Source organism: Seriola lalandi, unplaced genomic scaffold, assembly GCF_002814215.2.
Source record: "Seriola lalandi dorsalis isolate HSWRI2012SDOR001 ecotype SW California unplaced genomic scaffold, Sedor1 jcf7180002054982, whole genome shotgun sequence".
NCBI classification, from domain to species: Eukaryota; Metazoa; Chordata; class Actinopteri; order Carangiformes; family Carangidae; genus Seriola; species Seriola lalandi.
This window is the reverse complement of record NW_019525531.1, coordinates 1,251,997-1,269,800: the sequence shown is the minus strand read 5'-3', so window position 1 is coordinate 1,269,800 and position 17,804 is coordinate 1,251,997. Positions and strand designations below refer to the sequence as shown.

At 42.5% G+C, this 17,804-nt stretch overlaps 1 protein-coding gene and 1 long non-coding RNA gene across 2 annotated transcripts; one reads left to right on the top strand and one right to left on the bottom strand.

The window, feature by feature from the left end:
* The first annotated feature begins 1,212 nt into the window (after nucleotides 1–1,212).
* Nucleotides 1,213–17,742, top strand: oc90 (otoconin 90). Its single transcript, XM_087171240.1, has 19 exons — nucleotides 1,213–1,255; nucleotides 1,561–1,629; nucleotides 3,344–3,518; nucleotides 5,102–5,208; nucleotides 5,771–5,902; nucleotides 6,095–6,142; nucleotides 7,054–7,119; nucleotides 7,332–7,430; nucleotides 8,274–8,351; nucleotides 8,580–8,663; nucleotides 9,917–10,096; nucleotides 10,431–10,586; nucleotides 13,238–13,429; nucleotides 13,780–14,022; nucleotides 14,619–14,717; nucleotides 14,915–15,086; nucleotides 15,609–15,715; nucleotides 16,594–16,882; nucleotides 17,490–17,742. The coding sequence occupies exons 1-19, from the start codon at nucleotides 1,213–1,215 to the stop codon at nucleotides 17,740–17,742; spliced, it is 2,592 nt and encodes an 863-aa protein (XP_087027366.1).
* LOC147817259 (uncharacterized) lies at nucleotides 9,782–11,558 on the bottom strand. The gene is made up of 2 exons (XR_015436527.1): nucleotides 10,867–11,558; nucleotides 9,782–10,679 (listed from the first exon to the last, which is right to left on the bottom strand). It is a non-coding gene; the product is annotated as an uncharacterized LOC147817259 (long non-coding RNA).
* Nucleotides 17,743–17,804: the final 62 nt, after the last annotated feature.

The window sequence follows — 17,804 nt, the reverse complement described above, 5'->3', positions numbered from 1 at the left end:
GGGTCTCCCTCAAAACTTTCCTATTGCTCCTTTAACATGAACCTTCGTAGATCTTCCAAATGACATTTTGTTGTCATTTGGATCCATTAACGTGCAGAATTGACCACTTTAGCTTTGAGGTGACATTAAAGTTTAAAGAAAGGCAACATATAACTGCATTAACGGGGCCGCTGACCTCCCGTGCGGTGCATTGACACCAGACGTTCTGCCAGCGTTCCTGCTCTTAGCGAGATGTGCTTGTGGCTTGAATAACATTAATGACACACTTCTTCGTGGAGCCACAGGTGGGCCGAGCTGCTGAAGCCATTAAAGACACCGAACCAGCGAACAGAGAAGGTCGTCCGTCTCATTTGGTGTGGAAGTTATCAGCTCTGTAATGACGGGGCTAATTTATGGAGCTGAATAAGACACATTAGGGTAAATTCAGGTCTCTATTACACATGAAAAAAGAAAACCTGTGACATTTCTGATGAGCATGTCGGTTTCTTTGATTCGGTGTAAAGTCTCCACATCAGCCAGGGAGCACCATTTGCAATAATGATAGCATGGAGCTCATTTCTACCTCCTCTGCTGTTATGTAACAGATGTTGAAGCTTAGATGTCTGCTTAATTGCAGCCTCCTGTGGCCGCACAGAGAATTACAACAACATGCAAAGAATGTTGAGAACTTTTTTTTTGGAACGTTTCAGATATTTAGACAAAGTTTTTATTCTCTTTTTTCAATTTTTTAATGTTGGAAAATTTGAAAACAAAACAATGCACGAAAAGATATAGATGTCTGTACCCAGTATGGCTGTTGTCATGGTAACCAAAACCCAATCCACAATGTGTTTTTCTCCTCAGTACTTTCTGACTTGTGGCTCTCAGCTCTAATGATGTAAATCTTTAAAGGTCCATATAGTATGAAGGTAGATGTCCATGTGTTGTGTTATTATAAGGCAGGTATAAGTTCTATATTATGAAAAAGGAAACATCTGTGAATCCGCTGGTGAAGGCCTATATGATGAGCTGTGCATTCAGAAAATCTGACAAACAATAAACAAGGGAATAAAATAACCTCCAAGTTTAACTTCACTTTACAATCATGATGTGGAGCAGCATCTGTTCATCTTCATTCTGATGTAATATAAGCTCTAAAACTTCCTGTTTTTGCACCTACCTGAAGGTTCGTCTTTAACAGAAGTTTTCTCCCTCTGAATGCAAGTACGAGTCATGTTTCTGATGTGGATCTTCATGCTGTCTGCTGGTCCAAACGGTGAGAGCTCCACTCTGTCCCTTTTAGCTTTAGCTAAAAGTTATCAAAATTTACAGCTGCTGATCGGATTCAGTAGATTATTATAGAAATATTTTATTAATCATGTTCTAGTGACAAACTGAAAGAAATCTTTTTGAAAGTGGAACAGACTTCACTTTCCTGTAGAAGTACATGAAGAAGAAACTCACTTCTTCTCCGCGATGATTTTATGTGATTATTCTAAAATAAGAGGATGTATGTTTGATGTTGCATACATAACTCACATCACTATTATAACAGTTACTCATCTTCATCTTTGTCTTCAGCGCTTTCTGCCAGCTCCATTTTCTGCTTGGACCCAGTGGCCAGTGACCGAAATCCAGATTTCATGATCGGTAAGGGTGCAACATTACGTAATAAACTGTGTGCAGCATGACTCGCTCGCTTAATATTCATTAATGAGTCAGCTAATCACAGTCGGTGACGCTTGAACGAGGCCTGTAGGGAATTAACGGTTTAGTTCTGCAGAAAGGTCAGAGCTGCTGGGGATTTAGCATCTTCTCTGTCATGTACAGATAAATATCTGAGGCAACCACCAGTTACTAACAAATTGCTTTAATCTACATTAATATGCTAATTTGAGATGAGCTCACAGGACTTGCAGTACTTTAATTGGCTGTCATTGAGTAGGGGTAGGGTGGTGGGGGTTGTGGGTAAACACTTCATTGTGGTGCTTCTTTGAGGGACCCATGACACCTCCAGAGGACTCAATGGTGACACCTGGTGTCCCAGGTGCACCACCCTCTGCTTCTACCCCAGCTGCTTTAAGCCAGTTGCTGCTCCACTCAGCAGCCTCTGCCAAGGACTTGGTAGCCTGCTAGAGGGCCTGTTCTCAGATTCCCATCCCTTTCAGTAGCCAGATGATTGACATGGCTACAGAACCCTGCAGCTGACCTCACCTCCATCGCAAGGCAACTTTCCTATCAGCACATGCAGAATGAATGTAGGTGGGAAATGTACGTTTTAACCCCGAAGGAAGAGAGAGAGCAGTGAGATGATATACAGCCACTTTTCAAGTCTACAGACGTGTTTGGATGTAATATCATTCAATTTTGATCATATAGTAGTAAAGTAGTAAAGTAGTATAGTAGTATAGTAGTATAGTAGTATGCTGACCTGGTAGCTGAGTGCTGGAGGAATGGGTGGAACGCTCGCTGTTAGCCAGTGGAAGTGGATGTTTGCAGGCCAGTCTCTACAGCTGGTCCTGGGGAAGCAAGTTAAGTAACTAATATTTAATAGAGCTGAACATTTAATTGAAATATAATCGAAATTGCAATATGGCCAAATGCAATATCCAAAGCATAGGAGCTGCAATTTATTTCTCAAAGGTAAAATGTGTCACAACATTGTTGTGCATTGTAAGCAACATAAGTGTTGCGTTGCTACAGAGACGCCCCGGCCTACAGATCATATTCTCCAGATGTAGAGGAACATGATGTTTGGTACAAGACCAACAAAAGTCACATCATCATCATTTTAATATTTTTTTAAGTGAAATGAAATGAAAAATGAGCGTTCCAACTGAAATCGCAGTCACATGTTGCAATCGCAATATCTGCCAAAATAACCCCAACATGATTTTTTTTGCATATCATTCAGCCCTATAGTTAAATAAATGGAGAAATGTCGGTCAGTGTTTCTTCAGGCTGAAAAACAGCAGCATCTCAGACTGTAATTGTTCAGACTGACATGTTTCCTCAACAGTCCTCCAGCTGCCTGACTTTTTGTGACATTTTCTGCTGTTGTTGACATTAAGGTCGACCGATTGACCATCTGTGATGTTCTGGGACACCTATAGTCCCGATCAGCACTGTGGGTACATCTGGCATGTGGAGAGCTGCAGCCTAAATCATTTTCTGCCCTGCACGCTTCTCTGGACTGTGGAGTCTGCCAACAGGATTATCTATGATTAAATCACTCCGCTCTCTGCCTGCAACATGGAGGAAATCGATTTAGAAGAAGAGTAAAATAGTTTAGGATTTTTTGTTCTTGCAGCCTCTGTGTGTTTGCCTCTTCAGTTTCCATCGTGTTTTCCTTCTCTTCGTGCAGATTGTCTGGGCCTGCGCTTCACCTGGCTCCACTCCATCTTTGATAATTTCCCCTCGTTGCTGAATTTTGCTGTGAGACTTCGCTGTTCCACGGGGCTTTGTCCACGCGACCTGGAAGATTACGGCTGCTCCTGCCGATATGTAGCAGCTGGAAACCCTGTGGATCCTCTGGACATGTAAATAAGACTCGCAGCAGCAGCAGTTGCTGAATCTAAAATACAGCATGGCGGCTTCATTGAATTCAGAAGCTGGAGGCAGGCATCTGCAAAGTGGGCTGGGAGAGAGAGTTAATGGTGCAAAAAACAAACCCTCCCATTACCCATGAGATATATTTTCGCATTTTATAAGATGAGGGAGTTCATATTTTACCTGTATCCTCTAAATCAGCTGTTCTCAATAAGAGTTAGGGGCCCCAGGGTTGGAAAGAAAAAAAATATTATGTTTTTCTTCAGACTTCTATCTAATGAATACAAAATCATTTTAGAGGAAACTATCTGAGAAGAAAAAACAAAGCAGGTTCGGTGGTCACAGTTTCGTTTTAAGGGATGACCAGCCAAAAAGAGATAGAGAGTCACAGCTGTAAACAGTGGGAGTCCTACATCTGTCTGTCTGCACGCCTTTTTGCAGACAGACAGATGCAGGTGTGTTTCCCTCCACAGTACTGAGAGGACGAAAAGATGTTTGGCTCAAACCTCCTCAAATAAAAAAATAAAAGAAGCTGTACTCATGAGACCGGGACAGATTTACAATAGATATGGTGTTGCTTTCGATATCAGTGTGAACAGGCTTCACATAAATGACAGAATATCAACGTGTAGAATGCAAGTCGTGTTTTTCTCTGACGCCCTCTGCTGGACCACCTTCTTTTCCAGGGTTTGCTCCAATACCCACATTTGCTGTCTTGAGCACTTAGGCAAGAGACGAGTGTGTTGCACATCAGAAAATGTCAACACATACTGCACTCGATGAGCTTTTATCTCAGTACTGCTTCAATGCTGCATTTAGAGCTGTGTGAATCTACCAGCTCATTTTGAACTGCTGCTCCACTGCAGACCAGCTGTTGGCAGTAATGCGCCTATAAGCTGCTTTTAGTTCTGACGTTCGTCAACATACAGCATCAACGAGAAGCAGCTGAAGAGAAGTGCTGGATTCAGCATGAATGTTATTATCTGAACATTACTACAACCCAGCATCAGAAACCTGTTCATCTCGCCACAGACTGATGTTGCATATCTGACACGGTCAGCGTAAATACTGAATATCATTAAGTTCTATTGATAATTAAGGAAAAAAAACAGATATCTAACAGATAGAAAAGTTTCAAAATAATATTACATTATGTCTCTTTTATTTACAGTAGACACACATCATTCACAGTGACCCTGAACTGACACAAACCACGGACCCCGTCTGATGAGATGTTTGCTTTAGGTGTTTTATTACAGAAAGTGTGTGAACCCATGACCAAAACAGTTGCATATTCTGTCATTGTGTTACTTATGGGTGAAATTATAGTGAAAAAGATTTCCCTTTTTGCTGGAGACCCCCAGGAACCCCCCTAAAGGACCCCCAGGCAACCCCCAGACCCCACTTTGTAAACCACTGTTCTAGATAACTGGATTTAATGTGTCTTATGTGTGTAATGTGTGCAAATTAAACTGTTTGTCAGTTTATCTGAGATCCATAGATCCTTGTATTTGTGCAGGGTGACGCACCCGTAGACCTTTTTGGCATCTGTGTCATTTCTTCTCTGCTGCAGCTGCTGTGAAACTCACAGGCTGTGCTACCAGAGTGCTGCCCCCTGCACACAACTGCTGCCGCTGCTCCCAAACAACCTCACCTGCTCCCCAGCAAACTCCAGCTGTGGTAAGATGAGACCGAAGAAGATCGATCCCACTCATGCACCTGTTCAGTAAATACAGGGCTACAAACTGTTTGGCAACCTGCAGGAAGTCACTGTAGCCGGCCAAGACACGGTCCAGCACGTTAACCACCATAACATCAGTGTGTGTGTGTGTGTGTGTGTGTGTGTGTGTGTGTGTGTGTGTGTGTGTGTGTGTGTGTGTGTGTGTGTGTGTTTTTGTCCAGATTAAACAGAAAAAGATATAACGTGTTACTGTCAGTGAGCTTTAGAGGTATTGATAGGCGGATTTTGTTTCTTTTGGACAGAGCAAGGCTAGCTGTTTCCACCTCTTCCCAGTCTTTGTGCTAAGCTAAGCTAATTAACAGTTGGCTCTAGCTTCGTATTTAGAGTCAGGAAAGGGTTAATTTATATTATAAGTGTAGATCTTATGAAGCCTATCTAGTAATTGTACCCACTATTACACCAGAGGACACAGACATTGTGACACTGGTCCAACATGTCTGTAGTTATATCAGCTCATCTCTGGATATTAATTGATTGTCTTTCTTTCTTTTTATCCCTGAGATGCCGGTGATTGGTGTGAGCAGAGGTTTTGTGAATGTGACCAGGCGGCCATCGATTGCATGAGTCAGAGCTCATACAACTCCACACTGAGAGGCCTCGCTGAGTCGTCCTGCTCGGCAGCAAACCAAACAGGTGACTTCATCAGAGCGGAGACAGCAGCCCGTTAAAGCTGAACGTCACCTTCATTTCACTGACTTCCCTGCACATTTCGCAGAAGTCTCCTGGGCGGCGCTCAGGATCATTAACACTGTGTCTGCTTCCTCTCCAGATGAGAACAGAGACGGAACGAGTTTGGATCTCATTAGTTTGATTCTTGTGTTTCAGACCTGCTCAGCGGCGCCGTGGAGACAGATGAACCCTTCGGGGGGGCAGGTGAGTCTGAGTGACGTCAGCGCACTTCAACTGAGACTCTGATCAAATGACACTGAGTCAGGCCGCTTTGAAGATCAGACCGCCAAAACGTCCGCGTCAGTATCCTCGAGACAGCGCGTCAGGGTTTTTTTTTTTTTTTTTTTCGAGCGGGTCAGCGATGTCAGATCCGAGGAAACGATTGATTGGGTAGAAAACGCAGACAGCTGAGTCACACCCCTGGGCCTCTCAGCCAATTAAAACAATGACCTCTTGACGTTTAATCCTGCAGCTTCCTGCCCACGCACAGATGAGGGGTTGGGGGGTGGAGAATCCTTTGATCTGTCAGGTCTAAATATAGATGTGATGCTTTCAGTCTGCAAGAACCAGGAGAAGTTGAGGTAGAGAAAGTTGTTAGGAGGTTGTTTCTGTTCGAATAAAGACTTTACTGAAACCAAAGGCCTGCAGCCTCCTCTGGCCCAACCTGGGAGAAACTTTAAATCCGCTTTTATTCACGGTTTTAGGTCAAGTACTGATGAAAACTCAAAAGATGGTATGACATGCCTCGTATGTTGCAGGAAAGTAAAGATTAGACACAGGTAGAGAGCAACTGGTGAACACAGTGGAGGATCTAGCAGCTAAAGAGCTGCTGGGGACCAAACACAACAACAGAGCTAAAAGAGAGGGAACACCGGATCGGCTGGATGCAAACACCACTCCAGATGTTTGATCACGTTGCTCTGTGGCTGCTGAATGTGGAGTGAAGTGTTACCTTGTTTCTGCTGCTCCCAATTTGCCAAAGAAAACAGGTTATTGCAGGTTTAAAACAGCCTCAGACTTCATGTTTAACTGTCACTGTAAAGTATATCTCTATATTGACTGGATTCATCCTGTACTCGCCGGTCTGAACCCGTCCTTGTCCTTCTGCCTTCCAGATGTTCTCTCAGCAGTAAACGACTCTGTGAGCTTCCAGCTGTCCAACTCTTCCCTCCTGTCAGCAGGTAAAAGATAAATAGAAGACACAGATGCATCATGGCAGCTGGGAAGTGATCCACATGACCTGAAATCTGTCTGTTTAATCAAATCTAACAAACAAGAGGAAGTGACACTGGAAGCAGCTTTCTACATTTTCACCTGTGACTCAGACTCTTGAAGGAACACAGCGTCTTCGATCCGACTTGACCTGAGCTATTATATTGTGTCTGGCCTTCAGAGATGGACCTGCTAATGATCAGCAGAGTGGAAAACCAGAGTGACATCGGGCAGACGGACGGCGACCTCGCCCCCACATCCCCCCCGCAGACGCCTGCTGGTATGCTCTCTAATTGGCTCACAGGTCACAGGTTTAACACAGGGATGAGCAGAGGGGCAACACCTGTTTGATTTAAAGATAGAGGGGTCTCCTACACACACACACACACACACACACACACACACACACACAGCTCAGACCTCCATCACACGGATGTGTAACACAATCCTCCATGTTTGTTATTTTAATAAGAGAAAATTGTTGTTTTTGGATTTAAAATAATCTAAACAATAACTCCAGGAAATATTAGGACTTTGTACAAGGATAGTCAGTTTTAACCAAGCATCAATGTCCGGAGCTGAAACATGAAGCCAACACTGAAGGTTCTTAAAGCTGCAGTTCCTCTAATGACCACTAGAGTCTGGCTCCAACAGTGAGTCAATCCCCATAGACTCCCATGTTAAAATGTCCAACTTTACAGCAGAAATAAACATGTTTACAGCCTGGTACAAAAACTGTTTGGGTCTTTAAAGCTAATTTCCTCCTTCATGACAGCTGTTTATATAACTCACCTGTTCACATTTTATTAAGGCTTAGAGTTATGAATACACTTGGATATACTTATTTTATTTTACTTTGAAATACAACAGATCAGTGGCCTTGAGTCATGCAGCTATGCAAGCTACGTTGATTGAAATCTTCTTCAGACGTTCATGGTCCCCTGAGGATAAGTTCTAATGACATTGGTGATCTTCTGATGTTTCCTCTAGTGCCACCATGAGGTTAATTCGTTTTAGGCCATTTTTACTACTGAAATTATTATTTGTTTTTGGGAAACTCTCCACCATCCGTGTGTGTGTGTGTGTGTGTTTTCACAGTGTGATCTGTGTCTTGTCATTTCAGAGGAGTTTGAGGAAAGCGAAGGTGGTGCGGAGGAGGTAGAAGAAGAAGAGACGAAGCACCTGAGTGTCATCTCGAAAGGTAAAACAGTTGCCTCCCTCACCATACTTCCCATGAATCCTCTCTGAAGTTCATTTCTGCCAAACTTTTCTCCAAGCTGCTTATAATTACATTTGGCTGGCGCTGACCATCCTGCAGCTTCCGAAACACTAAAAATAATTTCCCCGCTGTTCGTCTCCTGCTGCTCGATGACTCACTTGGCTCAGACGTTTCCTGTCTTCTCTTGTCGTGTGTCGCTGCTTTTTACAGATTTGAATGAGACGGTGGAAGTGCTCGAGCAGGAAGAGATAAATAAGGATCATACAACCCACAATCCTCCAGCAGTCAGCCTGGGTGAGCCAATAGTTCCGTCTGTGTTGATAACATGTGCCCCTAGACTCTTACACAAAGGAACAGTTGGTGATGTTTTTTTATTTCAATGACGTGGTCTTGTTCACATGATTCTCTATATAACTCTACAGTTTATGTGTGTCAGGTCGCTCTGACGTGAAACACAGGAAGTGATGCATGCAAAGCAAAAAACAAGGTTGACTGTCTTGAAAAATGAACTTGAAGATAGACTTGTGAAAGTGTGCGACTATGTGACATTTAGATGTTATATTTCAAGCTAAAACATTAAACTTTTGCCGCTACAGCTTCATTTACCCTGGTACGAGCTTATAGAAGTAAGTTAGGAAAAAGCTAATGGTGCTAATGGTGGTACTGAGTCAGTCTGCTGACTTTGACTCTTCTTATACAAATGTTGGGTCGCAATAACATCAAGCAACAGCAAGATTTTTTGACTAAAATCAATTTATTACAATGAAAAGGTCAAGATTCTCGTAATTTCATTTTTTTTTTTTTTCCTCAATGTGGCCCAAAGGTAAATTTACATATCCTTGCTCTGATGAGAAAACAAAAACTGCTGCACAAAATAGTTTGCAGACAAACATGAAACAGGAGTCAGTGATACAAATGCGTGTGTTGAATACACTTGTCGATCAAGCTAGTTTGCTATGTAGCTGTTAGCTTGCCAAACAAGATTCACTGTCACCGAGCTTCCAGCACTGCCTGCCTAGCAAATCAATCAATTAAAACTTTATTTGAACAGCACTTTTCACACAGGTCAGTGCAGTTCACAGTGCTTCACAGACTGATGAGCTAAAAAGAACAAAGGACTGATCACATAAGAAAGCTGAGAAAATTAACAATAAAATAACATAAAATATCAAAAATTAATTGTAAGACATTTTTCTTTCATTTCCACTGGTAAAAAAAAAACAGTTTAATAGTGTTAACGCAAGTGATTGTTCAGATGACTTGCTTCTCTTTTTCCATTCGCTCTTGATTCACATGACTCTAATGTTTCAGTTGTTTCTGAAGAGAACGAAAGGATTGAGTTTGATGGTTGCCTGTAAATATAAATATATTTATGTGCTAAGTCAAACTGCTCAAAGAAATCTGAATAGTGATGATATGAAAACAAGAAAACATGATTTTATTTTAGTCTCTGGCTGTGTATGATTTCAAAAGTTTTATTTACATATTCATAAGATCATTTCACACAACACAACATATTGAATATATTTTTTAATTCTCTGTTGCAGATTCAGTTTGGTCGTTCGGTGACCTTCCAGAGTCACAGAGTGAAGCAGGGTCAGAGCCCACTGAACTCTCCTCACTGACTGTAACCATGACGATGTCACGCGCTGACATCACACCGTCTGCTTGGACTACAACTTCCAGAGAGCTGGCGAAAACAACCGGGGAGGAGTCATCAGAGGAAGGTAAAGAAGGAGTTTCTCTACACTGGTTCTGTCTCATGGAGAAAATATTTTCACCTCTGCTACGAGTTTCTCTGTTTTTAAATAAAGTTTTCACTGCATTGAAATGGATTTTAAACCCTAATAACACATGACACAAAAAAATAAAAATGTAAATAAAGGTAGATTAAGAATAAAAATCAATTATAAAAACATAAAAGCCAACTGAACTAAAACTGCTGCTAATTAGTAATAGTAAGTTTAACTGTAGAGACGTTTCCGTGGAGCACTTTGTTGACAAGAGGAAACTTAACTTTCAGTTATTAATGATTAATTGTATCTGACATCTCTGCTTCAGTCATCATCACAACAGCAGCAAAATCACAAAACGGTGCAATCAGGGAAACAACAACCACATCCAACACGACGCCCTCAAAGTCCTCCGAAGAAGATGAGGAGGAGGATGAGGAGGATGACGCCGACGAAGGGGAGCAGGAAGCTTCAGATGAGTACGGTGAGTTTAAGTGAGCACAATCTCCTTACGCCACAACGATTCAGTGACACAGCTGTAGACTTGAGTCAGACTCGATGCTGGACTTGTGGAAGGCTTTAATGACAAAAACATTCAAGTGTCAGGTTCTGACCTGATAATATCTTTGAGCACTGACAAATACGAAGGTGTAACATAGCAACACAGGTGTGAATTCTCAAATACTGCTGTAATAGTTACCTTATTAGTGCTATTGCTACATATCCAACGTTAGCATTAGCAGCCATTTACTAACTAGTCTTACCAAGAGCTTCAGCCGTCGTTATGGGGTTATGATACGTCTTCAGGGCAGACTGGTTGCTACAGTGACGAGACGGTCCAGCTTAAATACAGAGAGAGGAGCAGAATCAGGTTTATTGCCAAGAAGGTTTTCAACATACGAGTTTGCTTTGGTGTTTTGGTGCATGACAATAAACATAGTAAGAAAAAAGGAAATATAAACAAAGACAAAACAAGCAAGTACTTCAGGTCAGATAGCTTAAATTTAACAAGTAAGTAAAATATAAAATAAATAAATAAAAAAGTTAAGAAATATTACACAAAAATATAAATGTATTCAGGTTTTTGTGCTGTTCATGCAAACTCAACACCGTCTTCATTTTTTCTCGATCGATTGGTGGAATTGCAGTTTTCTGAAAAACACAAAATTATTAATATTTTTTAACTGGATTTAGTCTACCTCACAAATCCTTTATTTGAAATAGGTTTATATTAGAGAAATGCTTTTTATTTCAACATTTCCCAGAATATTTATTTAGCCTCCTGTTTTTCTGATCTTTTACTTACAGTTGAAGCAAACTAAACACTTCCCCTCCATGTTTATTTGTTGTCTCAGTGTGATTTCCATTTCCACAGCAGCATCAGTCCATCAGCACAACACAACCCTTTCTAGCAGAAATACTGTTCTCATTCACAGATCAATTCTGACCCCCCCCCCCCATTTCTGTTAAGTCATTAATGCTCAACATTTCCTGCACAGATGTTTCACATTAGAAGCCAACCTTCAAGCCTGCACGTGAAACATCTGCAGGAAGTGCTGCGATTAATTGAGACCAAACAAAAAAACTGAAAAGTAAAAGCAATCTGGGTTAATAAGTGGATGAGAACAGTATATGTGTTAAAAGAGAGAGTGTTTTTAGCAGAGTGGTGAGAATGACCTGTGTTGTTGTATTTAATGGAATTGGGGAGATGGACTGAATTTACCATGTGAGCCATTATAGTGCAGATAATTCCACCTCTGCTCGCTGGCTATTTGTTTGTGCTCTGATGTTATTTGTTTATTTGAGATGCTTTCATTATTTCAACACAGGCTTTTATTTGATATTTTACACCATGTAAAAACACATTTAATGCAGCTCATTAGGACTCATTTATTTATCACAAAGGGAAATGACAGTGTTACAGCAGCTGAAGAAAAATCTTAACCTCTTTATTGTGATTCTTCTTCCTCAGTCAAGGACATGTTTACAAGTGACACAACCACATTTTATGAAGCAGTATCAACACGGACGACGACAACACCGGCAACAGGAAGCTCGACACCAACAGGTCAGTTTGTCACAGAGGGGGTGGGGTCTGTGATGTAGTGCAGCTGAAGAATTAGAGGAGTGAAGTTTGATGCTGAACCTGCAATGTTTCTTCCAGACTGGTGATTAAACAGCTGTTAATGCTAACATTAGCTATGTAGCGATAGCAAAACTTACAAACAGCTCCTTTAAATAGTTTCATTCTTAAAATAGGCTCAGTAATTTCATAAACAGCTGCTTACTGTAGTTTTTTTTCCAACAAACAAACAGGAGTGTAGTGTAGTGAGTATTTGGGGCAGAAGGACGGTGTGTGTGTGGCACTGAGTCAAAACAAACTACAGTGTGTGTTTTCATGGTGATGAAGGAACATGTCACCCAGCGCAACAGTGTGACTCACTGATGTGTTTTTAATACTTTCTGGAAATAAGTGAGCTCAGCGGCTCAGAGGAATCAGGCTGTACACACACACACACACACACACAGTTAGGAGATTTGAAGCCACATCCCTGCTGTCAGGTAAAAAAAAAAAAAAAGTAACCACTAAAGTGCTTATTTTCCTCCTGACGGCCGCAGTCGTCAGTAATTACATGCTGAGGGTTTGACAGGTGTCTGAGGCCTCACTCCACATTATAATAATTATCATGTACACTTTAAGTTTCTTTTTCTTTAACGCTGGCTTTAATCAAGTGGAACGTGTGTATTAACATGAGGGCCTCTGTGCTCTGCTCTCCTCGGGTGTCGGCCAGCGGGAAACAGGTTCTCACAAGGCGGCTGCAGGTCGTATAATAACTCTGATTTAAAGATTATAGTTCCACGTTTTGAGAAATACACTTAGTCACTTTCTGGCCGATATTTAGTTGATAAGATTGAGACCTCACGTTATGCAGCTACAGCGAGTTGTGGTTAGCTTAGTTCAGCATAGAGACTGGAAACGGGGAAACTGCTAATATGGCTTTGTCCAAAGGAAACAAGATCCTCCTCCCAGTAAATCTGAAGCTTTAATCTGCACAAAAAACACATGTAAAAAGAAAAAATTCACTGTTCTATGTGCCAGACTGTAACCCCACTGTACGAATATTCATTGTCTAGATCTGTCTGTGAATACAGCCACGTCACCAGGCCCAGAGATTATTACCACGGTGACAATGAGAACTACAACAAGAGCCTCGCTCCCCGAAACCAGACCAGTCAGAAGCACAGCTCCTGACAGTTCACAGGAGGAAGACTTCACTCCACCACCTCCCGCTCCTCTCAGTCCCCAGAGTCCAGGTGAGGCAGCTCCAGGCACAGCAGCACTTCTCTCTGAAAAACTCCTCTGGAATGAATTAGCATTTCATTAGCACATGGGGGTGATGATGGAATTAATTAAATGCTTGCAACGTCTGGGAATTTGCATTTGTTGCATGAGGCTGTTCGTCTCTAGGTAGTTAGGGAGGACCTTACCTGTAGCAGTGTTTCACCATGGAGATGGTTTTGGTTTTATTTGTGCAGGTTTTCTGCCACCACCACAAAACAATGGAGATCCCACTGAAAACTTAACAGCAGACTAACAGACAGACTTTTAGCAAAGACTCAGAAACCTTTAATCTTACTTGTTGCAGGTCAAGAGCCTCTAACATCTGCAACAACAACATCGTCGTCAACTTCAGTGAGAACCGTCACCCAGACGACACGAGGAAGACAAGTCACCTCCATCAAACCTCGATCAGATAACAACATGTCCGCCCCAACAGCAGCAGCTGTAAAATCTCCCTCACTCACCACGGCTGTATCTTGTATCTCTATCTTGCCGGAAGAAGTCGGGACGACGACAGACAAACCTCCGTGTGTGGAAGGAGAAGACGCCGACAGCTCGCAGGAGAAGGACGCAGATGGTAAAAAAACATATAAAATACAAGCAGCTTTCTGGTTTTCATTCTTCTGCCTCTCCCCCATTTGGCCTCTTTGTTCTCCATTGACCTGCCAGGTTAAATGAAAAGAATGAAAGTAGATTTCTCCAGCGGTTCAGTGAAGTTAATTATATTTAAAAGGGTTACAGAAGTTAAATGAAGTAATCAGTGACCTCTACTGACAGCAAGGAAAACAGCAGCCCATAACTGACACTAACAATAAATTAATTTTCTCACTACAGAGGAGCAAAGTGGATAATTAGGACAGATTCGTCCAGAAAGGAGCTGATACAGCACAACATTAGGTTCTGGAAAACATGAATTGATTTAATGTTTTTGTAGTTTAAATGAGGTGTAACACTGGTCCGTTGCTAAGCGCTCAAGAGGGGGAGTAATGGACTGCTCTGTTATTAATTACAGTACAATAACTTTTCATTACATCGAAGATAATCTGCAGTGACCCTGAAGCCTCCACGCTAACATGTCGACATTTTCATCCTCAGCGTGTCGTCTGTCTCTAATGATGTTGAAGCTGCTCGGCCTCAGAGTTTCCTGCATGTGTTTTTTTCTTCTGTTGGCAGAGTGGGATGTGGCTCAGAAGAGGACGGTTCCGTTCTTCGCCTGGTCCCTGCTGGAGTCTGTTGGGCTGACCGACCTACAGCTACAGCCAGACAGCACAGGTATGGCTAAGTATCTTTAGCTGTGTTTCACTGAAGACGTCTCCCTCCTGTCTAGCTATGAAGTTTAAAAAAAAAAAAAAATAAATAAAGAAATGTCAGAGCAACAGAGTTCTGTAATCTGAACTATAACATTTGTCTGCAGCCCTTTTTTCATATGTTCAGCACTAACCTGTGTTTCTCCGTCAATCTCCCAACAGAATGCAGTCGCTCCCTCACCCTGTACGGCAGCGATGGCCGAGCCAGGCGGGAGATGCCGGCGTTGGGGGAGATGCTCCACTGCCTGACGGGGCGCTGTCCACATGAGTACGAGATGTACGGCTGCTACTGCGGACAGGAGGGTGGCGGCCAACCTCTGGACCAGCTGGACAGGTGAGCAGCTGCAGGAGTAGGAAGTGATGGGAAGAAAGAAGAAAAGTGTGCAGGTTAACAAGTGAGCTGATGAGTGAAGACTGAAAGAATTGAATGATGCCCTGAGGAGTTTTCTTATGTTTATCCTCGAGGTCTAAACAATTCAAGCAGAAAACACACAAACACTCTTAAAACATAAGATTTAAAAGCAGGTTTCAGCAAATCTCCTTGAGGTTTGACAAACACACTGAATGTATTTCCTGTCTCATAAAACATTTGACTCCTGCTGTTTTAATCTGTTTGTGACGAGTCATTTTCTTCTGGCACAGTGCTGATGTTTCTTAACTGAAGAGAAATGGACAGATATGTTACATTAATCAATAATCAGAATACATTAGAGGCAGCTGCCAGTTTCATCTGCCATCACAGTGGCCGACTTCAAGCTCCAAACATGTTTCCAGTCGAGAAAAAACGGAATATTGTGGGTCCCTGATGTGTCCATGCTGTGTGAAGCTAACAGGCTACCTGAACTTCACTCACCAGGTGTTGCTTCTTCCACCACTGCTGCCTGAAGCAGATCAGTTCCATGGGCTGCAGGTCGGAGAGGAAGCTCAACGCTCAGATCTCCTGTGAGAGCGGGAAACCCCGATGTGAGTCAAACAGGTCGACACTCCCAGTGATGTACCAACAGAGGAGCTAATGAATATGTTGCATTACCTCAAATTTTTTTTAAAGGACCAGTGTGTAGGATTCAGGTGGATCTATCAGCAGAAATGGAATATAATATAAGTATGTTTTGATCCACGTCGTTTTTTTGTTAGCTTAGAATGAGCTACACGCTTGTGAAGAGAGGGGTGAGGGGAGGGGTATTCTGTTGGTTGCAATCTGCATCATCACCACTAGATGCCACTCAATCCTTCACACTGGTCCTTTAAATCTGTGTCTTAGAGTCGCGAAGATATGAAGGATTTCAAACTGCTCTGTTGAGTCTGTGTCACTCACATAACTGGACATGGTAGTTTAAATTCACCTCATATCAGGTCACATCACTATCATCAATATAAAAGTCCTTGTTTTCTAAGGAAGGCTAATGAACGAGATTCAGAAAGAAACATCATCTTGAGTACTCATTCTTAATCTCATCTCTTCCTCACATTAAAGCTCCATACAGTATAAAGGCAGATGTCCATGTGTTGTTTGATTATAGATCAGGTCTAGCTTCTATATTAATACTGTGAAAGTATCAAAGCCTCAGTCCACAGAGAAATGCACACAGCCTGTATTCAGAAACTGAGCCTTAAAACCAGCTGTCGGGACTTCTAGTACTTTGTGATGTCACAACAAAGCAGTCACCAAGCCCCGCCCACCTGGACCCACCTTCCAAACCTTTCAAGTAACCTTCCAGAGAGAAGCCTGAGAGAGCTCTCTGGTGTTATATCTTCTTATGGATCAACACTTGAAATAAAACAGGAAGTGTAAAATATGGATCTTTAACAGAACAGTAATGAGTCCGGTCTCTCTGCCTCAGGTCAGGGTGTCACTGTGTGCGACAAACTGCAGTGCGTGTGCGACAAAACCACCGCCGAGTGTATGGCAGTGGCCCACTTCAACCACAGCCTGCCGTCGCAACAGTGCCGCGGGGCGCCACCCCCCTGCCGCCGGGCCAGCAGACCCCCCAAACCACGGCTTTCCCCTCAGTCCAGCGAGGAGAGCGAGGAGCCGCTGGGAGGGAACTCTGATAGCAATGAACTGAATGACCAGAGACCTGGGGATGGAGAGAACACGAGCACGCCTCCTCCACGCCGATTTCAGAACAGGTGAGAGGAGAAAAACTTAACTGTACAAATATTAAGTATTAATGTGAAACAAACCAAAACTTCTCATAATGTGCTCCTGTGGGCTCAGACTGTGGCTTTTAAATGATGATGAAGTTGGGAGGCGTTTCATTATTTACCAGATAGATGAAGTAACCGTCATCAATCATCAGCTTGTGCCGTCAAGCTGATGATTAGTTCACTGTCAGACATTATCACAACTTTTTGTTAAACCTCTGAAATACCAGAAACACACAAAAAAAAACATTCGTCAATATTCTCCTTTTAAATGAATGTAGTTAGAAAGTGACTTCATTTTGTGAGGGGAATAAAAAGAGCAATTTGCATGTGTTTAATCCGAGTCAGAAATCAGCTGTTTATCTCTCAACCGTTCGTAAATAGATCTACTCGAATGATAAGACGAAAAGAAGCAAGAAAACGTGAAAACTCACAGTTTGCGAAAAATGTTTGGGTTGTTTTCACTGACTGAGGAAGATGAGACCCACACGGTTGTCTGCTGCTCCTGGAGTTTATTCTGTTGAAACACATTAAAACACATTTCAGAAGTTTTTCACAGAACTGATTCATGTTCACTTCTGTCTGTCTGCAGTGATGAAAGCTCTGACCTGAAGGACGAAGAGAAGTCAAATCCTCCTTCGGGATCTCCTCCTCCTCTTCCTCCTGCCTCCAGTGAAGAGAGCAGGGAGCCGACGCTCAGCGGGAGTCAAACCCACAGCCACAGGCCGAGTGCAGACCAAAGCCAAGGGCACCGACCGGCAGGGAGACCAGAAAGAGAGCAGGTGAAAGATGAAGAGGAGGAGGAGGAGGAGGAGGGGGGAGGAGAGGAAGAGGAGGGAAACTAAAAGCGAATGTACTGAACATGTTTTTCAAAGGCAGCTTTGGGATCTGAAGATTATTATCAGCT

Coding starts and splice junctions, on each gene's coding strand:
- oc90 (XM_087171240.1), top strand. CDS start 1,213: ATGTTTCTGATGTGGATCTTCATGCTGTCTGCTGGTCCAAACG. Junction 14,718..14,914: donor GCTACAGCCAGACAGCACAG/GTATGGCTAAGT, acceptor ATCTCCCAACAG/AATGCAGTCGCTCCCTCACC. Junction 15,087..15,608: donor CCTCTGGACCAGCTGGACAG/GTGAGCAGCTGC, acceptor TTCACTCACCAG/GTGTTGCTTCTTCCACCACT.